The sequence below is a fragment of the Tenrec ecaudatus genome, chromosome 14, assembly GCF_050624435.1.
Source record: "Tenrec ecaudatus isolate mTenEca1 chromosome 14, mTenEca1.hap1, whole genome shotgun sequence".
NCBI lineage: Eukaryota > Metazoa > Chordata > Mammalia > Afrosoricida > Tenrecidae > Tenrec > Tenrec ecaudatus.
The window spans coordinates 9,628,230-9,653,704 of NC_134543.1; the positions used below are offsets into that span (position 1 = coordinate 9,628,230).

Sequence of the window (25,475 nt, forward strand, 5' to 3'; positions counted from 1 at the left end):
AGCTCTTATCACAGTCCATCCATCCATCCATCCATCCATCCATCCATCCATCCATCCATCCATCCATCCATCATGTCAAGCACATCTGTACATTTGTTGCCATCATCATTCTCAAAAGACCTTCATTCTGTATGCTTTCTTACGATGCCAAATGACAAAAAAGAAACACCGGCATTCGGTGAGATCCCGTTGACCGCTCAATCTCACTGGAAGCCTCCCCAGTTTGATTTCTTCCCCCTTATGTCAACCATACATGTCCTTTCAGGGTCACTTCGTTTGGTTATGTCCAGCCCCTAGTGTAGGCACTGCCTGTCTGTCCTTTCTTTGCTGCTGCCTAGCTCCTAGCTCCATTCCGACTCCTGTTCTATCTCTCAGTGACCTCTCGTCTTTGTCCTTATCCCATCCTTGTGGGTATCCCTTTTTCCGTCCTTGTTTTCCTTGTGAATTGATGGAGGTTTACAGACCCCATCACCAGGTTTGCATCCAATAATCTGTACGCATTTGGTTTCATCTCATTCATTTCAATCCCCTCTAGGCAACACGGCCTTCCCCACTTCCTCTCATTTGCCTGTTCCCATGCCTCATCCTCTCTTTAACCCTTCCGAACTCCATCCTTGACTAAACGGTGCTGAGTAACTGCCAGGCATTGTTCTCCTTGTAGGCCTGGCGACTGGTGGAAAATTGGGCCAAGGGGTCAGTTCGGCTTCTCTACAGGATGATCTAGTGCCATGGTCTTGTGGGCTCCACCTGTCTCGTATCGGACCAGTGAGCCTAGACTCGTGATGTTCAGTTTCCTTCCACGGGTTTTCTCTCACGGGGAATATGCTGCTCATCTCTACGATCTGCCCCGTGGACTCTCAGCCTTTCCCGTGGTGTCTCATATCTTCGTTTCAGATCCGGCGACCCCACTGCGTCCTGTTCTCCCTTTCCTGGAGGACGGACTCTTCCTGATCTCACGTGGTGCAGACGTGGCTTGATCTCAAGCGTGTCAGACTCTGGTTCTGAATGTGAACTTGTCGTCTCCCTCACGAAGGCCCGTTCTCCTCCTGGGCGCCCATCTCACTGAACTGTGAGCGCCAGTTCCTGGTCTGTCCGCTCGTTTAGCTGTGGTGGACTGTGAGTTCTTTGGAGCTGGGCACCATTGACAACACCAGTCAGGTCACCCATCGTGGACAGGTCAGACTAGGAAGAAATACATTCCTGGGGGTCCACTTCTGAAAGTTAGTCAATGAAAACCCTATGGACCACCACGGGATGCTGCCCCATAGATTTCCGGCATGGACATGGGGCAGGGCCAGGTAAAGTTTCATTGCGAGCTGACTCGGTGGCCGCTAACGAGCCCAGTGTGCTTTCTGAGTTGGGACGCAAGCTCTTTCCTCATGGAGATGGGTGATTTTGCCCACAAAGAGGAGGCTGGGTGTTTGCGGAGAAGCTGGAAGAGGAGAACGGGCCTGTAGAAAGGGACAGCGGTCAGCCGGCCTCCCTGGGCAGAGACAAGACACTCCTGTGACCTTCTTGGCCACACAGAAGCTTGGCGACAGCAGAGTGGCAGACACTCAGATGTCAGGAGCATGTTCCTGAGTGGAGCGGAGGCGATGTCATCATGGACTGCGTGACTGTGCTTCCCGGGGTGCTCTGGTGGCACAGTGGGCCCCACAGTGAATGCAAACCACAAGGGCAGCAGTTTGAACCCATGCGTCACTCTGTGGGAGAAAGACGAGTCTCTTTGTTCCCATCCAGGTGACTAGTCTCAGAAATCCCAGAGTAGTTCTTCTCTGTCCTAGAGGGTCACAGCACATCGGAACTGACTGGGTGGCAGTGAGGTCTTGTTGCGGAATCATCCTGATTTGTCATCTTTTTGACAGTCCCCTCGAGTCATATTCTCAGGTCCCTTCAATGCCAGGGCCAGTGAGAGTCCGGGACCGTGGGGATCTTACCAGCTATGAAATGTCAACAGAGACTTGAAACCAGGTCTGCCACCCCCAAAGTCACTGTGGGGATCTGAGAAGACAACAGAAGGGTACGAAGCGGGTGGAATTTCTGTTTCCCCCGCGGGGAACATCTGCCCTGTGGCACAGCAGGTTATGCTTTGAGCTGCTGACTGAAAGCTTGGTGGTTTGAATCCGCCAACCGCGCTGTGGGAGAAGGCTGCTTGCAGTCGGCCTCTGTAAAGATTTACAGCCTCGGCAGCCCTCGGGAGCAGTTTGTCTCTGTCCCAGAGGGTCACCGTCATTCAGACCCTACTCGAGGGCAGTGGGTTTGGTTGGGGTTTACATCTGTCTCAAATGGGGGCGGGAGAAGCGGATGCCTTTCCGCCACACGTGAGTCTTCAACCTGCAAACCTCACCCTGTTTCTGGGTGCCTCCACCTTTCCTCACCAGTCCCTGCAGCCACCCCTGGTGGATGTCTTCATCCCAGAATAGACGACATCCCTCCTCTGAATGACGCTTGGCTCAAACGATGGTCATTTTTCCTACGTGTCAACTTCTCCTGACCCCTCTCTGTCCGGAAGCTAACTTTGACTTCCGTAGCTCTAGCTGTCCGCTCCCTGTGTGTGTCTGTGTGCACTGCTGGTACACCTTGGGTACCACACACCTGCAGAACGCCATGGCAACCGGCATCATGGTCTCCCTCCCTGCCCCGGCCCCCACAAAACCCAAACTGCCCATTCTGACTCCTGGCCAACGCATGTCTGCTCCGTTGGTTTTCGTGGCTGAAGCTGGCATGGCAGAAGGCCTGGTGGCGCCCGGGTTAAGTGCTTGGCTGTAAACAAAAAGATTGAGGGTCCAGCCACTGGGAGAAAGGTGTGGCAGTGTGCTCTCATGGGGACAGCCTTGGGAACCCAGCAGAACAGTGCCTGTGTGCCGCAGGGTCCCTGCGAGCTGGAATGCACTCCTGGCAGTGGGGCTGTTTTTTGGGGGTAGGGAGTTGGTTTTCATTGTGATGGAAACAAATCACCAGGCCCTTCTTCCATGGTGGAGGTGGGGGTGTGTGTGGAACTGCCCACCTCTGGCTTAGCAATGGAGGGCAAACCTTCCCGCCACACAGCACCTACGCCCCTGCAGGGGGTCCTGGGTCGGGTTGCTAGAAGTGGAGGGTCTGGGTGCCTTCTTTCCCTGTGGCCTCTTCTTGGACATCTCCAGATGGACGCGGGGTTCTTCTGAGATCCCTCGTCTTCCTGAGGACGCAGTCTCCCCGCGCCCCTCTCCTGAAAACAGAAGGCCCACCGCTGCACCTTGGCTTGGGCTGCGGCTCATCACCCCTCTTTCAGGAAACGATGCCCTCACAGAGACTTTGGTCTGAGAAGGTGGGATTGGGAAGCCAGCACACAGGCGAGACTCTCCAAGGAGCAGCCTGTCACCACCGGGTCTGTGGTCCTAAGTGGGTTTCGCTGGGCCAGGTTGTGGCGGGCCAGAACAGGTGTGGGTGAGGCTGCGCGGGCAGTTCGGGGGGCTTGGCTCCCAGGCAGGGGCAGCCATGAGGGTCAGAAGAGTCGGAATCAACAGTTGCAATTAGAGGACAATGGTTTATTACTGCTCGGAGGTGCCGGAGCCTCTGCACGGAACCCTCTGCACGAGTCAGACTTGGGACCCACGCAGGGTCACGGCCACGCAGTCATGGCCCACCCGGCAGCTGCTCTGCGGGCAGAGGACAGAGTGCAGCTCAGACAGCGCCCAGCTCCACTCTTGGCTGGGCCACGCTGCGAGGCGCTCTAGGCTTGCTTGGGGTTGCAGACCCTGGTCAGAAAGAGGATGTGCCGGCTGTTGGTGAGCGTGACCATCAGGAACGGTCTGTTGAAATTCACAGTCCTCAGCTGGCCCCATCTTCCCGAGAGAGGTATCATCTTCACTCCAGTGGCCGCAGCTGCTTCTGTGCCCTTCTCACCCACACTGAGCAGGGCTTTGTGGACCACCTGGGGTGGGGGTGGGGGGAGAACAGCGTATTAGCCACGGGCAGAGAGCAGAGGGTGGCAGGTATGCCTCCTGGCTTAGGGCAGCTCAGGGGCCAACATGCTTCGCAGCGAGACCAGGCCTGCTGCTGGCTCATGGTGCTTCTGCTTTCCTTGTTAGATGTAGTCAGCCCTGCCAGCCCTGCGCGCCAGTACCCACAGTCCCATTGCACACATGTGCAACGGAGGTGTAGAGCCTGTGTGTGACCTGCTCAGTGTCCTGTAGGCAAAGAGCGGGGGGTAGTCTGCTACGGGCCCTCCTCTGAGCCCACAGTCTGCGATGTCCCCATGCCCCCACCCTGGTGCAGGGGAGGGATGAGTTCAGGGCAAGGTCTTTGAGCAGCAGCTTGGCTTAGGCACCCCATGGGACACAGCCAAGCCACAGCACCCCTGACAGGCCAGCCTTGGCTGCTGGGTCCCCCTGACCCCTGAGGCCCCTCCTTACACACCTCCCCACACCCTTCTGGAAGGTGTAGGCAGTGCCTGGCATGCGGAGAAGGAGGTCCCTCTCTTCTGACCGTTCTGCTCTTAGGGACAAGGACTTGTGCTTCCCTAGTCTCCTCTCGTGAGGAATGGACAGCCGTTGGGAGGGTGCCCACTTCCTGCCATGCCAGGCTCTGCACGCCACCTAACCACTGTCATCCCATTTCACAGATGAAGAGACTGACGGGCAGAGGCTCAATGACCTACACACAAGAAGCAAACAGCGGTGCTTGGGATGGGATCCAAGCCCAGGCTCTCCCCATGCGTTTTGAGCTAGGTTCAGGCTCCATCCATGGTAACAGAAGCTGGGCTGAGCACAGGTGTCCTGGGCTTGTGGAAGGGGACCAGGAAGGGTAGCTGGATACAAGCTAATGATAATAAATATTTACTATGGGAAATTGACAGAATCGGCAAGTAACTAGGACTTGAAGCACTTGCTGATGAAGCTCAGGGAGTGCAGCCTTCCGAAGGGATTCTGACTCAGTGTCAGGAAGACCAGAATCCCCACAACTGGACGCACAGTTAACATCAGGATAATTGGAGGGAGGGTTGAAGTTTTGGTCTTGCTTGGCTCCACAGAGCATGCTTATGGAAGCAGCAGGCAAGAGATCAAAGGACACATTTCATTAGGTAGACCTGCTGCACAAAACTTCTTCAGACTAATGAAAAGCCAGTGTTACTTTGAGGACTAAGGTGCGCTTGATCCAAGCCATGGTGTTTTCAGTTGTCTCATATGCATGTGCAAGGTGGACACTGACTAAGGAGGGCCAAAGAGGGGTCGATGCATTTGAACTGTGGTGCCGGAGACAAACATTGAAAGTACCATGGACCGCTAACAGGACGAACCGATGTGTCTTGGAAGAAGATCAGCCAGAGTGCTCCTTAGAGGCAAGGATGGCACGACTTTGCCTGACATACTTTGTATGTGTTGTCAGGAGAGACCAGTCCCTGGAGAAGGACATCATGCTTGGTAAAGTGGAGGGGCAGCAAGAATGAGGAAGGCCCTCAATGAGACGGATGGACACAGTGGCTGCAGCAATGGGCTCAGGCCCAGGAACAATCCTGAGGCTGGTGCAGGCCCGTGAAGCATTTCGTTCTGTTGTGCATACAGTCGTGAGGGTCAGAGCCAACTCAATGGCACCTAACAACCTCCACCACCAGAATTTCCCAAGAGTCTCTCTGGCCTCCTCTGTTCAAGATAGGGTACAGAGGAGGAGCCGCCCACTGTTGGAAGATTTACCTGTGAGACCTTCATGTCCTTGACCCCTGTGATTCCTGACAGGTCAGCCTGGTTGCTGAAAATGCTCCTCATGCCCATTTGGGGAAGTTCTTTGTTCAGGTCATAGCTGCCGGAGATGGAGAACTTGGGCAGGTAGAGCTCATGGATCATGCTAGGAAATGAGAAGAAATAGCTCAGAATGGGTGCTCACTTCCTGCTCTTACCTGACTTCCTCTCCCAACTGCCCTCCCCACCCGCCCTCTCAAAACAAAACACAAACCTCACTGCAGTTGACTCGTTCCAACTCATACAACCCTATAGGACAGAGCAGAACTGCCCTTGTGGGTTTCCAAGATGCTAACTCTTCACGGGAGTAGAAAGCCTCGTCTTTCTCTTGCCCCTTTCTCTCTAGAAGAAAGTCATTGTCCCGTAGTTTCTTTAGCTCTTGTACATACGCTCAGCAATTAATGAGTTTCATTAACCCATGGATTATCTATCTCTGTTAATTCATGAATTCATGAGTTACCCGATTATATCTATTATTCCATCAAGTCAATTCATTCATGAATTGTCCACGTGTAGCTGTTGATTCATTAATTCAATGAACTCATAAGTTATCCATTCATATCGGTAAGTGCTGGCTCTGGGGTCAATGGTGTTTCCCGGGGATACGTCCAAGTCACACACTTGGCACCTGTGTCTGTGACCTTATTTGGAAATAGGGTGATCACAGCAAGAGGAGACCATATTGGGTTGGGGTGGAATGGAAAGCCAATGACGCGTGTCCAAACAAGGAAAGGGACATTTAGAGACACGGAGACTCAGAGGCACGGCAAGGCACACAGAGGCAAGAAGGCCGTACAACGGTGGGGGCAGGAGTAGGAGCGGTACCGCGATGAGTCAAGGATCGCCAAGGATCGTCAGCAAGCACCAGGCATCCAGGAGGGAGATGTGGGATAGGTGTTCTCGCAGAACTTTCCAGAAGGCATCTGCAGCCCTACTCCAGAGTCTGCAGCCAGAGCCCCTGCTCTGCCTTGCTTGTGCCCTGAGAACTGGCACCCTAACTGCCAAGGCATGGCCTGGGGCTCCACTACGCTCTCCCTGACTCCTTCCTCATGCCAGACACCACAGCTCTCCAGGCTGCCAGCCAGCCAGGGGTGTCCCCACCCCCCCGCCCCGCCCCTGGGGCTTTCTTCCCTCAACTTTGCAATGACTCCATCCCACTCAGGGCAAGACAGGGTTTCTTAGGAGTCGTATGCCACCTGCCAGCACCCTCCCAACCCCACCCTTGGGATCCAATACCTCTCCTGACTCTCTTCCTCACTCTGCTCAGACACACTGCCCCCCTGGTGACCCCTCGTACAGTCCAGGCTCCCCGCCATTTATTTGAGAGACTTTGCCCTGGGTGTCCTTCCCAGAGGAAGGCTTTGCTTCCAGGTCAGGGGCTCGAGAGCCCTCTGCGACTCCTTCGGTCCTTACACGTGGCTCCAAAGTGCCATTAAAATGGAAAACGAAATGATCGCTGCTTCATTTAAAGGCTACTGCCCAGATAATGGCGAGCTTGTTTGTTTGTAACAACATCTGTCTGTGGCTCTTGAAGAACTTAAACGGTTCGGAGGGACAGGCTGGGCTCTTCCGGCTCCAAAGTTCTAAATCATTGCAGGATCCAGTCCCTCAGGTCTGTCACACGGCTGCTCAGATATGGCCTCCAGGCCAGTTCTCTGGATCCTGTCCTGGCTTTCCTCCCCGCCCCACCCCCTGTGTTTCCCCTTTTCTCATCTCTCAAAGTGTTTCCTTGTGGATCTGGTTTATTTCTGGTCTGCCCCTCCTGGTTTACGAGTGAGATCCATGAAAGGCAGACCATTTGGTGACACCATCTGAGGGTCTGAAGTAATGCCCGGCACATAGTAGGTGCGCGGAGAACAGGCCCCAATGAGTGAACGCGTGCTGACTCACAGCGCACAGCTCAGCCCTCCGCAGACCCCAAGTCCTTCTGTCCCCTTCTTTCGGAGAGAGACAGAAACAAAGAGAACATACAGGTGTGTAGTGGACATGGCGTTGACGATCTCTGAAGATGTAGAGCGAGCAAGAGTCACGGGAAGCCTCAGTTTGTTGTTGATTCCAACACCATCGTCTCAGAGAATAAAAAATGATAGCCCCATAACTCCACCCTCCTCAGTCAGAGGACCTCCCAGCACTCCGGACCTGTGCCCTGGGCATCCCACGTCTCCCTGGCCCTGAGGTGGTGTGATGCTGAGTCTTGGGGTACGGAGAGCTGAGGAAGAACAGTCGGGGCAGGGGGGAGAGTGGACAGGGGGCCAGGGATTGGGAAGTAAGATGGGCAGACCCCACCCACTTCAGAGCCCTGGGGATGGCCACCTGGTCCTCAGCGACTCCCTCCACCTGCGCAGCGTCTCAGGGGACAGCCTGGCTTCCACGGCCTCCACCTTGCCCTCATCAGGGAGGATGAAGAGCGTGCTGGCATTGCCGGTGTATTTCAATTCCAGCACGGTGCAGGAGAGCTCCGGGTCCCGGAAGTAAGGGGTGGCCAGGTCTTCCGTTTCCATCATGGGGACGTTCACGGTCTTGGTCTTACTCACGTGGAACTTCGACTTGATTGTGTCATGGGGGTCAAAGGGACTCTGCCAGTGGGCTAAACAGTGTGGGGAGCAAGAGGTCAGAGGCCGGGGTGAGCGGAGGAGCTACTGTGGTTTCCCCAATCTCCCCCGCACCCTCCCGCCCCCCAGGCCGGCTCGCTTCCCTGAACAGGAAAAGGAGAGATTCCGTCCCCAGCCACCTGAGAGTGCCTCTTGGTGACCACACCAGCTTGGCTTGGAAAGATGCCTTGACAGGCCTCTAAGTTGTTGGGGGTGGAAGGTGACCCCACAAACCCAGGCCGGGAAGAGGGTTGGGGTCCTAATGATGCTAGAGGAGAAATCCCTTGGAGATTGGAGATGGGACATGAGGAAGAGAGGGGAGGGTTGGGGTAGGAAAGAGAGTCAGGCCCCATGGGAGGGCTGGATCCGGGGGAGAACAGCGATCAAGGGACTGATGGGTCGTAGGACTTGCTAGTCTGTAAACATACAACCAGCGCCCCGACAGTCCAGCATTCTGCTCTCCTCCCAAAGGACTCCCCAAATGATTTTGGACAGAAGTGGGAGGTAAGAAGATGTGCTCTCCATCTGGTCTGAGAGGTGAGCAGCAGAGAATGCCCATCAGTATGAACAGGCTGGAGGAGCAGAGAGACTTTAGATGACAATTCCAGGACCACTGGTGGCATCTTGGTTGCTGGGGCGCTGCCTTCCCAAAGGCCAAATTTAATAGTCCCCTCAAAACCCAAGGTGGGTCTCAGAGGACACCTGGGTGATGTCTGCTTCTACGGACCATGCACAGTCATCTTTACCAGCTCAGACCTCCTCTTGGATCCCAAGTCCCTGGCTCCCAACCTTTATTCTTCCTTTCTGGACGGAATGGTCTCCACCCCACCTTCCTCTCCTAAAGTGAACCGTGCTGTTCTAGTGTCATGTGGTCTGGAGCCTTGGGGTGTAACTGGTTACACCCCGGGTTGCTAATTACAAGGCTTTAACTCCCTTCCCTGCAGACACACACTGTCTTCCTTTGCAGGTCAATATAAAATATCCACCCTCCACAGAAGGGGCTATGTATAATCCCCCCCCAATTACTAGTTTACTGACTTTCTATTCTCCTACAGGTTTACAGTCTGGGACACCCACTGAGGGGGTTCTCCTCTGTCCTATAGCATCGCTATGAGTTGGAGTTGAGTTTAGTTAATAAAGAGCCCCGGGGGCTTCGTGGGTTCTGCACGAGGCAGCTAATTGAACTGTTGGTGGTTCAAACCCACCAGCTACTCTGTGGGAGAAAGTGGAGGCTATCTGCTCCCGTAAGATTTACAGCCATAGAAATGCTAGGCAGAAGCGCTGTGCTTCCCTGGGGGCGGCGGGGGGCGGGTGTCTGTGAGTGGAAGACTCGATGGGAGTGGGGTTGGTTCTTACTCATGGGCCTGTTGGACCACACGGGGAGAGGGCGACCAGAAGAGGAAGCATTCATACTTGTGGAGCATTGTGTCCTCCTACGCTGACCTACATCAGAGCAGATTGAGCATGCTCCGATGCAGGACTTCCTGAGTCTAAAATCCACAGCCTTGGGAATGACCAGGTCCTGTCACACACAGTGGGCGTGTGTTTGAGAGCCTACTTGGAGCAATGAGCCAATGAGAACTCAGAAGGAGGGGTGGAGGCCAGGTGAGGAGGGGGCGAGAGAAGGACAGATGCCCTTACAGGGTGGACTTGAGCCATCGACGAGCAGGACGCCCCCTCCTACCTGGCTCCCAAGTCATAAGAACCCGAATGACCCACAGAGGAGTCAGGAGAGGAAGGGACGCGAGGGCTGGTTGGGACTCTCCCAGGAGAAGTAGTGGGACAGAGTCCTGGGTGGCGTGAATGGTTAAGGGATCAACCACTAGCTGAAAGGCTGATGACTTGAGCCCACCCAGGGGTACTTCAGAAGAAGGGGAGGCCCCTCTCTCTACTCTCCAATGGTTGCCATCTCGAAAACCCCCTATAGCAGTTCTACTCTGCACATGGGCTCTCCCCGCATTGGAATCTACTCAATGCCCAATGGCAACAGCCTATCTTAGACAACTATGTCCTTCCTGGATTTATGGCGAGATTAAGGAGCCCTGGTGGCATAGTGGTTATGTGTTGGGCTGCGAGTCACAAGGTCAGTGGTTTGAACCCACAGACGAAGCCTTCTACTCCCATAAAGAGTTACAGTCCACCCTGCCCTACAGGGTTTCTATGACTTGAAATCCACCCAGTGGTAGTGAGTGAGGACGGCTAGATTGGTCCTGTGCCCTTCCCCAAGACGCCCGGGGCCCCTGGGGAAAGCAATGTCGGTGGGCGTAGTGCTCTCTTCAGGCTTCAAGTAATCAGTTTGTTCAGTCAGCACAGAAATTACCCCTCTGTTTTAAAATGAAAAGTCTGCTCCCCGGCTACCCCAACCCACCTGTACCTTTAAAGAAGATAGCGTTCACCAGGATGATCATGGTTTCCGGATCCAGGCTACTGATTAGGTCCTGGATTTTGCCGTGGGTTTTCTTCTCCACGTAGTCGTTGATGAGGTTCTTGGCTGCGGCAACGTCAGGGAAGTTGGCTTTGATGGTCTCAGCCCCGTACAGTGCCTTCGCCTCCTCCTGGAAGCCCGCTAGCAGATCCAGTGCCTCGTTTACAAACATGGCGGTGCTCATGCTCAGCTCCAGATGGGCATCGAACTGGTTGGAGACATACAGAAGGTGCTGGAAGGCCTGGTGGATTTCAGCCTCGGAGGTCTCCGTGAGGTTGAACTTCAGGCCATTGAGAATCTCCGTCTGGGTGGTGCCCCGGGCCCCCAGGGAGAGGAAGGCCAAGGCGACAGAGATGCTTATGGGGGAGAAGACGACATTCTTGCCAGGGTTATTCCAGGCTAGCTTCTTGTAAAGGGAGAAGGCAAAGTCGGTGTTGCTGTCGGCAAACCTGAGCTCATCCATACGGGTCTGGTGGTCTCCCTCGGTCTGATTCATCCCACCAAGTGTGCCGTCTGAGTGACACAGGACCATAGGACAGAACCCAGTCACCAAGAGCCCCAGAGCCAGGACAGGCAGCATCCTCGCCATTCTCAACTCTGAAAACAAAGGTCCTTTATGTCACGGCGGCTTGGCCAGAGCCCTGCCCACATGCCCACTACACTCCCTGTGGCCTGGAGTCCCTCCCTGCTCAGCTGCCCCTTCCCTCGTGCATGTGGCCTGCTCCGGGGACACCACTGCTCAGGCCAAGCTGCTACGCTCCGTCCCACCCATGGAGGTAGGTGCTGTGATGGTTGTGATTTCCAGTTTGAGGACCCCTGCCCTAGAGTGTAGTTCTACTTCCACACACTAGGGGTCACACAAATCGGATTGACTCAAAGGCTCAGAGGTTAATAGGGTGTTCTTTCTTGGTGGAGGGGAAAGGAAGGGGCCTTCAGAGTCAATGAAGCCTGTCCCGGGGCCTCTGTGTGGCCTCCTGAGACCAGCATGGTTGCAGCAAGCGATGGAAGCTTCCCAGCTGCCATTTCTGTCTCTGTCAAAGCTGTTGAGTGGCTCAGAAATGATGACGGCCACCTGAGTCACCTCTGTCCATAGGACACTGGGACTGGGTCCCAAGAGCCCCAGAGAGGACTGGTTTCAAAGCCCAGCCCTGCAGTGCGCTGGCCTCTCTACCCGCACCTCCTCTGGCCTCTATCCACCTGGCTTTGAATCCACTGGAGCTGAGGAGCGGATTCCTAGAGTCCTGGCAGTGTTGTGGGTTATGAGTTAGACTGATAATTGCAAGGTCAGCAGTTCAAAACTAGCCAGCTGCTCTGAGGGAGAAAGACGTGATACTCTGCTCCCATCAACAGCCTTGAGAACCACAAGAAAAAGATTCTACTGAGTCCTTTGGGGTTATTACGGGTCAGAATCCATAGCAGTGGGTTTTCGGGTGAGGGGCAGCCTGAGAGGTGTAGAAGGGGCCAGACAAGTCGAAGGGCATGGGAGGAGAGAAGATGGGGAAGGGAGGAGAGAAGAAGGCAGGGTGGGGGAGGAGAATAGAGAGAGAGAGGAAGTCTGGACAGGGGAAGGAAGCCAGCAGGGTCCTTGCAGACAAGCCCAGGGATGGAGGTCCCAGCTGTTGGTTCATGCAGGATTAGACTGCTGTGGAAAGCCACGAGCCAGGAGCATTTTTTCTCCTGATGCAGTGATTTCTGGAATACGGGGCCTTGTCTCTCTGGGTGAATTGGAGCCTCGAAGCAATCTAGCTCCTTTCTCGGTGGCTGAATCTGTCCACCCACCCAGGGAGGCAGGGTCGCCTCCCAGCCCTGCAGGGTGACCCAGGAATCCCAGGGGGTCCGCTTCACTAGTGTGAGTGCAAGGGCTTCTGAGAGCAGCGTCCTGGGCCAGGTCAGCGGGGGCTGCAAGGTTCCCTTCCTCTCCCCCCTTGGGACAGCTGGGCTATACACACAGGAAAGAAGGTGGGGGCAGGGAGAGATTGGGGATGCCCAAGTGGCTGGACAGAGAACACCTTCTCTACCAAGTATTGTCAGAATTAGCAATGACCCCGAGGGCCTGGTGGCACCCCACCCCATGAAGATGCCAACACCCAGGTCCAGAGAGAGGGAGGGTATTAAAGCACACCCAGGATTGAGGGCAAAGCCAAGCTCACAACTACATCTCGCCTCTGGGTCTAGCTCTCCACACACTTCTGCTGACTCCCTGGGGCCCTCACATGGTTCTCAACTCTGCCGTCTAAGGGGAACAAGGCATCTAGCGCCCCTCCAGGTTAAGCATTATGTTTACCTGCCCAGAGAGGAGAGCTGGGAGAAGTCAGGCTTCAAAGGCGCCTGCTGGCGGTGCTGGCTTCCCAGGACTTTGGATCTCCGATCATGATCACGACTGGGGCTGGCTTTTGGTTGCCACAGGATTCCCCACCAAGTAAGCTCCTCCCCTTCTTGGGAAATGGCCGCAGTCAAAGCCAGGCACTTTGTCCTCAGCCTGGAAGTGGTCACATGGTGATTTCTGTAAGGCAACCAAACAAGCCCACTGCCATTCATTTGATTCCAAATCTTAGTCACCCTGCAGGACAGAACGAAATCCTCCCTGGGGGGTACGAGGCCATGCGTTTTTGGGGAGCAAATGCCTCCTCTTCCTCCCTTGGCACGGCTGGCTAAGGCTGCTTGATGGCAGCCAAGCATTCTCATTGTGATGCCAACCTGGCTCCTTGGTTTTGGGTCACCTTTTCTAGTCGACCAGCATACGAAAATCTAGGAAATAGACCAAAAAAAAAAAAAAAGGGACATTGACAAAATACCCTGTTTAGGTTTTGTTGGGTGTGTTGGCTGGTGCATGCATTACCCCTTGAAGAGATGTGAAAACTCAGACGGCTATTGAAAACGACTCCCCCGTGTGGCATCACCCAGGGAAGTTTCCAGCTAACGTGCTGGTCTATGTGTTATTTTAAAAAAATTGTTATTAGAAAGATATGCAACAGCTCAGGTTCAGGTGCTGTCACAGAGTTGCTCGCCACCTATGGCAGCCCCTGTCAGGCAGAGGAGAACTGCCCTGGCGGGTTTCTGACACTTTACATCTTTACAGGAACAGAAAGCCTCATCGTTCTCCCTCAGAGCGGCTGGTGGACTTGAACCAATGACCTGGAGGTGAGCAGCCCAACACGTAAACCCCGTGTGATCAGCACTCATAAAGAGGGAAGGACCCACTATCATCTGGCGAATGGAATCACCACGGTACCCTCTCCTACATTTGGATTTCTCTGAGAGACATGACGTCAGTCTTGTTTCCACCACTGTTTCTTTGTGCATTTACAATGCGCTCCAATCTGGAAAATTAGCATCTTAAAGATCACACATCATCTGTGAAAGTAGCGTATTGATCATTGCAGTGTCTTACCTTCAACAAAAACGTCCCAAGTGCTCTAAGGATGAGGCACTCTAAAACCCTTTGGGAGGGAGGAGACCAAGACTAAGCAGTCCATTCACGGGAGGTCACCTAGCCCGTGCTGATCCACTTAGAATTCAAGACAGGTCAGTCGCCTGCCAGCATGGTGACCGCACCATGACTCAGCGGTCTTTAAGCCTTGCAGGGTGGAACCCGGGGTTCTATGGAGGTGTGCCAGGGGCTCTTAGGGAAACTACGAAGAATCCAGGGGGAACACTTTCCCCTAAAAACCCAGAAAGATCTGAGGAGGCTGAGAGCCAAAGATAGGGAACAGGCACCCCTTGAGGGGAGGTGGACTAGCGGCCAAGAAGTCCCTGGAGGAACAACAGCTCGAGGATGCTTCCAAAGACAGGTGGTGCCTGGGAACCAGAGGGGCGTGATGCTCACGCTCCTGAAGGGCCCTCCCATTCCTCCCGAGATGCAGCACAGGGCAGGGTGGTGGGGAGCCCAGAGACTGACTTCTCCCGTTCTCCCAAGACACGGGGAAGAGGAGCCTTCACACACAGATGGGGATGCAGGAAAATAAGGGGTGGTGGTGTGTTTTTAAATGGACCTGGGTTTGTGGAAACACACACACACACACACACACACACACACACACACACACACACACACACCAGAGAACAGTAACTTTAAAAGACAAACACCTGGAACCATTGACATGGGATCAATCCCAGACACGATTGCCCAGAAATAATCTCTAAATTCAAACTTGAAAGCTAAAGCCTCCCTCAATGTCATCCTTAAAGCAAACGAGGCTATTCTTGTTGTTAGGCCCTGTCTGGTGGGCTCTGGCTCCCAGCAGGCCCAGGGGTCGCAGAACAAAACACTGCCTGCTCTGCCACCGTCCGCACAGTGCTTACTATCTTTGAGCCCGTTGTTGTAGTTGCTGTGTCAATCCATCTTGTTGAGGCTCTCTCTCTCTCTCTCTCTCTCTCTCTCTCTCTCTCTCTCTCTCTCTCTCTCTCTCTCTCCTTGTTTTGCTGGGCCTCTGTTTTTCCAAGCATGCTGTCTTTCCGTAGGGATTGGTCCCTCCTGGTAGCACGCTCAAAGTACTGTGAGACAAAGACTCACCATCTTTGTCACCAAGGAGCACGCTGGCTGTACACTTTCCAACACAAATGTGGTCATTCTTCTAGGGGTGGGGGTGGTGGCTCCCTGGTGTGTTATTTCCTAGACCACTGGCATTCACGTATTCCTTCATTTATCCATTCCGTAAGTATTTACAGAGCCATCTCGTGAGCTGGACAGGGCATTGTCTTCTTGGACACTGGACCGCCAACAGTAAGTGAACCAGCAGTCACCTCCTGGTGACCATCTCGAGACTTGGCAGCAATGTTCTCAGTGGAAAGAAGCGAGTGACAATCTGGGACCCAAAGACCTTGTCTGCAAAGAGCCAGATAACTCCATGTTTTCGGTTTCCAGGACCGCACGCAGACGGTCTTCGGCACACAGGTTTCTTTGTGGCTCGACTCCCCCATCTACCCACCCTTCACAATCCTTTCAACGTGTAAAAAAAAAAGTCATTCATAGCTCTTGAGTTGTACCAAACCAGGCTCAGGGCTCGGTTGGGCCATGGGCCTTGGTTTTCCAACCCCTCGACGAGCCTCTTCAAGAGTTTCTCTTCGAAGCGATCAGATCCTTGTGGAATTATCAAATGACAAATTCTGGCTTTGAGTTATAAAGTCTTTTTGTAGAATTTTTATGTGGAAGGAATCCAAGTGACTTCAGCAAAGAAGCCCGTCGCTCAAGAGGAAATGCCCAGGGCTTCAGGTTGAGTAGAATAGTGACCTCCTTTCATAAGACCCTGGAGGAAGGTACCCCCAAGTCTGCTGCCTTCAAGTTGATTTCCATGCACTGCGACCCTTTATCGGGTTTCCGAGCCTGTGAAGCTTTATGGGAGCCGGTGGTTTCATCCTTCACAGAGGCTAATGGGTTTGAACTGCCAAGATCTTGTCGTGGTGAGCAGCCAATGCTTACCCAACAGCACTGCATGTGAAGTGGGGCTACATCCATCATTCTATCAATCACATTGTTCGATCACTTATGCATTCTCTTGGATCAACTCTCTCTTTGGGATGGGCACAAATGTGAATGTCTTCAACTCCATTGGTGTGATGGTTAAAGTTTATGTCAACTCCACACACCTGGGGGAAGGTAGGGGTGGAGCCAACCTATGCTTCAGGCTACGACCCAATGACACCTCCTTGGGGGCATGGGCTTTTTTTTTTATAAGAGAAAGACCCTGGGCAGAGGCCTCTGGCCCCTCTGCCTTCTGTTGGCTCTAGCTCTTACATCTGGTTCATTGATCTGTTGCCTGCCATTCCCAGGAGCTGTCAGCCAACTGCTGACCTCGGATCCATTCACCTTGGCATCCACCAGTCTGTGGCTCTCCTGCTTCCCCTTGCTTCACAGATACCTGAGTCAAAAGAAGCCTCCAGCTTACAACAGACCTGCAGACTTGAACCAGTCCGGGTTTACCTACTTCCACAGCTGTTGAACAACCATTTCTTGATACAAAGTTCTTTCTATAAATACACACATTCAAGCAGGACTGGCTTTGCTTCTAGAGAACCCACACTCACACCACTGGCGACTGAGCTGTCTCCTAAACGTTTTGGCAGAGGTGAGTGAGCACTCCCAGAATGCATCTGTTTGATGAAACCACCTCCTTGCTATCCTGTCGATGCCCAGAACCCCGTTTTATGCCTGCATTGTGAGTTCTTCCTTGAGTACCACTTGATCTTACGATCCCTTTGGAAACGGTTGACCATCGACTGGGTTTTTTGCAGGTTGTTATTTTTTGGTGCAGTGACTGTGCATTCTTGCCTCCTTTCTCTAACTTTTTGTTGTTGACTGGGTAAAGCGTACAGAGCAAACAGGTTTTTTTTCATCCAACAAAAATGCACACTCTTTTCCGACATTGGTGGAAGCCATCACCACACTGTCGTGTCACTCCTCCCACTTCCTCTCTGCGTTTCCCCTTTCCATTCCTTCTTCTTCCGAACCCTTCCTGCCTTCAGACCTCTGTCCTTGGGCAAATGCTAAGGGCCACGCCCCTCTTTTGATGCTTCCTGCAGCGCTCAAAGTTCAAAGTTTGCCACTTGGCACTCGGATTTCTTTAGTTCTCGCCTGAAGAAATGCCAAGTGCACGCTTCCAGTTCTGGTTTTCTAACTCCAGGTCTTGGCGCTTTTCTTTATTGTCCTTTACTTTGACCTCCTGAGTTGGCTTTTGAACTGCTCTGTTCAGCTGTTCGACTTCATCATTTCTTCCATTTGCTTTCTCCACTCTATGCTTAAGAGCAACCGAAGCGGATGGAGAAGGACGCCATGCATGCAAAAGTTGAGGGGCAGGGAGAGAGAGGAAGACCGCCAGCAGGAGGGACTGACACGGTGGCTGCAACATGGGCTCACACATGGGAGCACTTGTGAAGATGGCCCAGGACTGGGTGGTGTTGTGTTCCGTTGTACGTAGGGGGCTATGGGTCAGAACAGACTCAACAGCACCTAACAAGAACAACAACAGCATGCTTAAGAGCGAGTTTCTGTCTCTCTGAGATCCATTTTAGCCAAATTCCAACATCTGATCAAATGTTTGCAAAGGATTCCAATGTCTTTTTTTGTTTGTTTTTCATTTTTTTGTTTTTTTTTTTACAAACCCTTGTGTCGAGGGCTGACTTTCAATAGATCGCAGCGAGGGAGCTGCTCTGCTACGTATGAAACCCCGACCCAGAAGCAGGTCGTCTACGAATGGTTTAGCACCAGGCTCCCCACGAACGTGCGGTGCGTGACGGGCGAGGGGGCGGCCGCAAGGATTCCAATGTCATCGCATAGGTTCCTACACATATTTGGCTTGTTGTCCTCTTTTCGTGTGTGTGTGTGTGTGTGTGTGAATTTACTCAGCAGCCCCTTGGGAATGAAAAACTTTTGTACTACAGCTGATAACCTGGGTTAAGGGTAGCTATGTGCATTTTCTGGGGGCCTGGTGGTGCAGGGGATTATATGTTGGGTTGCTAACTGCAGGGTCAGCAGTTCAAATCCACCAGCAGTTGCATGAGACAAAGATGAGGCTTTCTATTCCTGTAAAGATATGCAAACCCAAAGACAGGGTAGAGCTGTTCCTGTGGGTTACCGAGGAGACTGTAACTCTTTATGGGAGTTGAAAGTCTCATCTTTCTCCCAAGGAAAGGCTGGCGGTTTTGAACTGCGGACCTTGTGATGAGCAGCCTGGTGGGTAACCACGGTACTTGGAAACCCACAGGGTTTAGATTCTGCCCTATAGGGCAGCTATGAGTCAGAATCAACTTGGTGGCAGGTAGTTTTTTGTTTGGTTCTGCATCTGCTTTTTCACTGCCCCAGGGTTGGATCTTTCCCGTGCCCCCAGGGGGTGGCATTGCCCACTTTGGGAAGCACTGTGTTAAATGGCGGAGCAAGTAGAGCTTGGGAAAAATCCAACCCATCAGCATATGGAAGGTTCTTTCCCACCTCCTGTGCCCTTTCTTTAAAAAGGAAGAAAGCAAGGGATTTCCATCTTTGAAAACGGGAGAGAGCGCGATGAAGTTAGATTGTCAGTCTTGCTCTGGACAGCTGCTGGGGTCGCTGATACCTTCAGGTGTTGGTTCTCCCTGGCTCCATCTCAGGCGGCTGCTTCCTTTATTGAATGGGGTATCAGCAGAGTGGATGCTCATTCCCACTTGTCACTATCCCCACTGCCATTTGACTCTGGATGGCCCGTGTCCTTTTGACTCACATGGATTCCGTTCAACAGCACAAGGGACGGAGGGGGCAGGGTGGTGGTGTACCCGGGTCTTTTAAGGGATAGAACTAGGGCCTCCCAGAGCTTGTTTCTACAGAGCAGGAGTTCAACCCAAGCCTGGGATTAGGAGATGCTCCATCACGGGGACATCAGCATGTGGCTACGTGAGTCTGAAAGGGCTTATGGCCCAGTACCACACTTACAGACTTGAGGTGGATTGGGCTGGGAGGACTCCTTGATACGAAGCACTGTCTTATACAGAGATGAGGGTCACTGGGTTTATTCCTCTAGACCACCCAGCCTCACACAATTCTTACACGCCGACTTCGCCCAAGCGTGTTGAGGAAAATGATTGCGTCCATAGCTGGGCTGGAATTGTCAGCGAAGAGGCCTTCTGGACCCAGATTGGGGTGGACAGTGGAACCCAAGCAAGAGGTGCCTCAGCTCTACAGGGAGCGGAAGATGCCCCATAGCCTTCTCCCTCCAGAGAGCTTTCTCCTGGGGGTGGGGAGATGGAGTGTTGGGGAGGACCTCACTCAGCCAGGCCCAATTTGCCTCAGGCTCTGCCAGATACTTGGTACTTCCTTGGGGGCTTAGGGCCAGTCACCTCACCTTCTCAATCCGACTGCCAAGTGCAGTTCTCACAGTGATGCTTAGGAGGAAGGCATGGGATGCTGGAAAACACTGGAACCCCAGAGGAGGTGCAGCTCTTGTTCCAGGTCACTCCGATGGAAATGGGTGGCATCTACAGACTGGTGTTTGTCCACAGGCTTGCTGGTCCTGAGCAGGGCTTGCCCGGAGCATGGGGGAGATGCTGGCTGCAGTCCCAGAGACGTCTTGGCAGCCTGGCTGGCCCCTACATGAATACGCACCGAAGTCCGAGCAAGGAGCATGGTTTGCATGTTCTTGGGCCATCACTTCCGTCTTATTGTCCTTTTGGGAGGGAGGGGCTCCCGTGGACCCCGTCAGCTTCTACTTCACATTCGATGCTGGTGTGATCTGGAACTTTCTAGTGTAGGAGGCCAGTTTTGCAAAGATATGTGCGTAGACTCTCTGGCACTCTGTCTGAGCCAGGATCCACAAAAGAAACCCAACCAGCCATGTAGCTAGATGGAGAAATTGACTTACATCAAGTGATTGGTTCATGCATTTGTGGGTGCAAGGGAGCCCCAAAGCCATAGACCAGGCAGTAGGCTGGAGACTTCTGCAGCCTTGTGGCCTAAGATGCTCAGGTCAGCAACAGGAAGAAGAGAAAGGAGAGGAGAAGAGAGAGCGAGAGCAAGTCCTACCAAAATATTTATAGTTTGAAGACAGGGCACATCCCAAGGGATGTGCCTCTCAGTTGGCTGAGACCCTGCAGTAGAGGTTAGAAGTGGTCTTGAGAGTTTCTGAGACCATACTGGTCTGGGAATAGAGAGCTTCCTCCTTCTCCGGATGAGTTGGCTGATGGTTTTGAACCACCATCCTTGTGGTTCGCAGCTCAACGCAACCCCATGAAGCCACCAGGACTGTGGTCATAAGTAAGAAAATCTCCGGTCTCCAAAGTGGGCTTTGATGCTGGTTTCCAGCCACATGATCAGGCTCTCCCCCTGTTCAGGTGGACACCAGTGGGGACAGGGGTCATTTCTTAGAGCAGGGCGTCCCCCTCTCCCCTTGAAGAGTCTACAGTCTCAGCTAAGGGCTAGAAGAAGGAGGGGAGAGCCCACCCCAGATCTGCCCTGGACGGTGTTCTCAGCGGGCGTCCTAGGTCAGAACAACTGCCCTTGGAGCTCTCACAGGATTACCTCTGCAGACACACTTGGGTCAGTTCCTCCGTAGGCCACCAGGGGGCCATTGAGCACGCCGGATGCTGTTACCATGGCAGGGGCCCTGTGCTCTGTCCAGCGTCCACTGCACCGCTTGGCCCTGTTCAGACTCTCACCATCTGGGCATCCTTGCTCTAGAGTGAGCCCCTCCCCTCGCCCCCCGACTGGTTTGCCCGTGCAGTCCACTGAGAGGTGTCTGAGAGAGGAGGGGGTACCCCCTTCAGGCCACCACCATGTCCATGTTCCTGGACCCCTGCGTCCCCTCTCTTCACCCAGCCTCCACAGGACCTCCACCCCAAGACTGCATAGCCACTCCTGGTTACCAGTTGCAGGAAATGGCTGGCCACAGAGGTCCCTGGTCCAAGGGAGACCTCACCAGCGTCTGTCCCTGGGCGGATGGATGCTTGTGGGGACAGGTCTTCAGGGCCCTGCTCAGAGCTCCCCTCCTCTGAGGGGCCATCCTGGGGCCCCTGGCCGATGTCTGAGCCCCACAGTGCAAGCTCATTTGTTCCTCTGTCACCTACCATCACCTCTCAGAGGGACTATGTCCCCTAAGCTACGAAGGATGAATGAGTGAGGAAGGGAAGGCCGCAGCACTGGGCAAGTCCTTGGGCCACTGCCTAAGAGACCTTCTTCCTTAGAAGGGACCCTCCCACACAGGAGCACCAGCTGCCTGCCCTGGGGAAGTGGCTGCTGAAGTCATTGTGGATTTCAGAGAAAGGCCAGTAGGTGGCAGCCAAGAGCCTCCTTGCTGTCCCCACCTGGCCCTGCTTAGTGATGGTTTTGATGGCATGGGCCTCACCCTCAAGCTCCCCTTCACACTTGCCTTCTTGCTGTGCCCTCAGCTGGACACTCCCCTTACGGCTCCTGGGGCTCTGTCATGCTGTGATGTCCTTCCCATCTGGGCTATTGGGGTGCCTCCTCCATGAGACCTCCACACCTTCCTTTGTAACCCCAAGCCGACTCCTCGCCTGCTAACCTGGACGTAAATCCTCTCTTCTGTAAAGAAAAGTTGTGATCACACTCTCAAGACTCACTGACCTTGAGCCTATTCTGACTCACAGCGGACCTGCGTGTCTGAGTCTGTAACTCTTTGTGGGAGAAGAAAACCTTGTCTTTCTCCCTCGGGGTGGCTGGTGGTTTCGAATGGCTGAACTTATGATGAGCAACTCAGTGCCTAGGCCACAGTGCCACTACGACTCTTTAGAAGGTGTGTTAGTCTGGGTATTTTAGAGAAACAAATCCACAGCAACTCATGTATAAGAAAGAGTTTTATATAAAGGTTAAATGAGCATCAAGAAGACATCCCAACCCAGTGCTGCCCAAGCCCACAAGTCCAACATTAACCCATATGTCCAACACCAATCCACAAAGTCCCCCTCCATCTCACAAAACAGATACAACGATGCCGACTGCAGGAGGAAAGCTGAGTCAGTGAATGTGTAAGCATCTCAGCATTGTCAGGGGTCTCCACACGGCTGCTCCAGCACCCAGGGCTGTATCGTGGTAGGTCCATGTGGCTTCTCCTTGGGGATGTCTTGCAGGAAGAGAGCCTTGCCAGCTGAAGCTGGAACTGCTAAGGCAGCTTCACCCTGGTGCGACCATCAGAAAGCAAGAGACCCAAGAACTAGAAAGGCAAGACTCACCGAGCTATTTATCCCTCTGCTCTTCAATTAATCCCACCTGTGTTTATCAGTCAGGTTGGCACAATAAACTAACTCAGAGGGATAGTATAGAGTGGTAAAGGTTGTATGGAGAAGTCCCATACACCCTTCAGAAGGAAGCCTGGAGGGAGGAGGAGGGTGTTAAAAACTCCCAGAAGGGCTTCAAAAGTTTAGTGGAAGGCAAGCAAGTTCTATCTCCCCAAAGACGTGGGATGCTTCACAGGTTTGCTACAATGTGCAGAGGGCTGCAGTAACAGGCCAGAGGAGGCCTGGTTCCAGACAGGAGGCAGCCATCCTGTCCCTCCTTCAAGGTCTCAGGCTCCGTTCCTTATCTAAGAAGCCTTGCTTGTCCACATGGTCTTGTCCGCCAACGTTGGCTGAATTAGAACATTCTTAAGTTTCAAAGGGAAAGTTGCTGCAGGAGGAGGATTGACTGGTACAGTTGGGGTCTTCTGCGGAGCCTTAAACAGACCGCATCTCAGACCATGCTTGTAGCCTTGATGAACAGCAGGCTGACTCTACCTCCCTCCCCCTAGTCCATGACTATGCTGAATAAGCCTAAGGGGTTACATGTGCATGGGGAGGGGGCCGTGGTTAGCTGTTGGTGGGGGTAGGGAGAGTGTAACCTGAAGGCCGAGGTTTGGATCTCTGGAAGGAGGGAAGGGGGAGTGCATCCTGGGTCAGAGCCTTGCCCTTCTGCTTTGTGTGTGGCATTCTCAATGAGAGGAGGGCATGAGGTCCCAGAGGCCAGAGAGGGGAGGGAAGGTGGGTTCCTGAGAATACCTGAGAGCGACAAGAGTTGCAGGGACTTGGGGGAGGGAGGGCTATGAAAGCGGGGCCTCTGGGAACAGTCACACCTGTTATCTGATTTCAACCAGGCATCACTCAGAGCCAGCTGTGGGCGAGGGTCCACCTGAGGAAAGGGCAGGTGAGGACCTTGCAGAGGAAGAGTGGATGTTTGTGAGAGTCCCCGAGAGAGCTGGATGGAGGTATCTCCTGATTGCCTTGGAAGAAGCACGGCCAGAGTGCTCCTGAGAGGCAAGAATAGGGAGACTTTATCCTCCGTCCTTTGGACACGTTGTCAGGAGAGACCAGTCCCTGGAGAAGGACGTCACTCATGGTCAAGTAGAGGAGCTACGAAAGAGAGGAAGGCCCCCCAGGAGATGGATGGACACCGGGCGGCAACAATGGACGCAGGCAGAGGAACGACTGTGAGATGACACAGGACCGGGTAGTGTTTGGTTCTGTTGTGCATAAGGGCGGTCGCTGTGGGTTGGGACTGACTCATTGGCAGCTAACAATAGCAACAACAAACTGATCTTCAAAAGGGGGAGCGAGGAGCTGGATGATGTCTCAGGGAACACTCAGGGTGGCTGGGATGACCAAAGTTCCCCGTCATCAGGGTGAAAGAGAACAGATTAAACATTAGCCTGTGTTCAGGGCCCTGTCACTGAACAGCCAGTCACCACCAGCTCACGTCACCATGTCCTGCTCCTCACCCCTGTACTGGGCCCACACTGAAGTCTCCCCGATTTCCACCAATCACTCAACATCATCTTCTCTCAAAGTCCTTTACCCCTTACCCTTACCCATTCCCAAATCCTCTTTGCTCACTGTGCAAAACCTGTTGTTTGGGGTTTAATCATTTCTCCAGAAAGGTATGCTGGTGTTGTAAACCCTAATGCATGACCTTGAACGGAAAGAGGGTCTTTTAAGATGTTGTTCATTAGGTTACTATGAGTAGACTGCCCATTGGGTGACCATGAGTAGACTGTCCATTGAGTTACCATGAGCAGACTGTTCATTGGGTGACCATGAGTAGACTCCAGTTTCTGTAGTAGACTGGCTCTGACTCCTACCTGGCTGGTGTCCTTTTAAAAATGTAGACAGGACATGCAGGGACTGAGGGGGACAGCCATGTGAGGATGGAGGCAGATGCCATGACAAGGAAAAGAAGGCCAAGGATTGGCAGGAGGCACCAGAAGCTTGGGGACAGCTTGGCCCTCTCCCAGAGCCCTCAGAAGGAGCTGCCACAGCTAGCACTGGTCCCAGGCTGCGGACTTCAGCATGGCTGGACAATGAGCATCTGTGTGTTCTTCCAAGCCACCCAGTTGGCGGGGGCTTGTTACATCAGCCCCAGGAAGCTGAGAGACACTCAGTCTTCAAGCCCAGGCCAAGGTCATCTTCTCCATGACACCTTTCCTGACTCCTTCCGAGTTCATTCTCCCTGTCCCTCCCACCCCTACCTCATGGCCTCTGTCTGAGCTGCTCTCACATGTGTTACCTTCAGAAACATGGGACAACTCATTCCAGCCACCTGAAGGGCTAATACCCATTGGGAGTCCAGGGATCACCACGCAAGGAGGCGCCAGCTGATTCCAACTCATGGTGACCCTATGGGTGCCCTCTGCTCCCTCAGGTTGGCAATGGCTGGTTTTTCAGAAGTAGATCACCAGGCCTTTCTTCCGATCCATCTCCAGGTAGACTCCAAGCCCTCACCTTTCACTGTGTAGTTGACACCGGGTTGTAGAAGCCTCAGAAAGCCAGTCCCCCTGGGAGGCACCCCAGGCCCTAGCTCACAGCAGAAGCTGAGGGATTTAGAAAGCACTGGACTTGGCGAGAGGAGCCCTGGTCGCAATGTCATTGGACTGCTAATTGCCAGGTCATTGGTTCAATCCTACCAGCCGACTCAAGGGAGAACGATGAAGCTTATGCACCTATAAAGATGTCCAAAGTCTCATAAACCCTAATAGGGTTGTGACCAGTCACTGTGGGAGTGGGTGGGTGGGTTGGTTAGCTGGTGTCTTTGGACTTGACCGTGGCCCCCGAGTGATATGAATGTGTGGCTATTAACAGCCTTTCCCCCCTCACTCTATAAAATGGGGAGGATAAGGGTGCCTGACTCATAAGAGTATGGGGTGGGGGTGGGCGAAAGTTGAGTCCTGTCGGAAGTGCCTTGGAAGTCAGGCTGATGACCGACACCCCCAAATCTCCCACAGAAATCCCTACGGGGCTCACCTCTATTCTGACACACGCAGCGTCACCAGGAGCCAGAGTGGACACAGCGGCCAAACCCAA

General features: G+C 53.5%; 1 protein-coding gene across 1 annotated transcript; it reads right to left on the reverse strand.

Annotated features, from left to right (window-relative positions):
* Nucleotides 1-3,712: 3,712 nt before the first annotated feature.
* Nucleotides 3,713-11,322, reverse strand: SERPINA3 (serpin family A member 3). Its single transcript, XM_075531809.1, has 4 exons — nucleotides 10,683-11,322; nucleotides 8,031-8,304; nucleotides 5,673-5,823; nucleotides 3,713-3,913 (listed from the first exon to the last, which is right to left on the reverse strand). Exons 1-4 carry the CDS (start codon nucleotides 11,320-11,322, stop codon nucleotides 3,713-3,715), a joined length of 1,266 nt encoding a protein of 421 aa, XP_075387924.1.
* Between the last annotated feature and the right edge of the window lie 14,153 nt (nucleotides 11,323-25,475).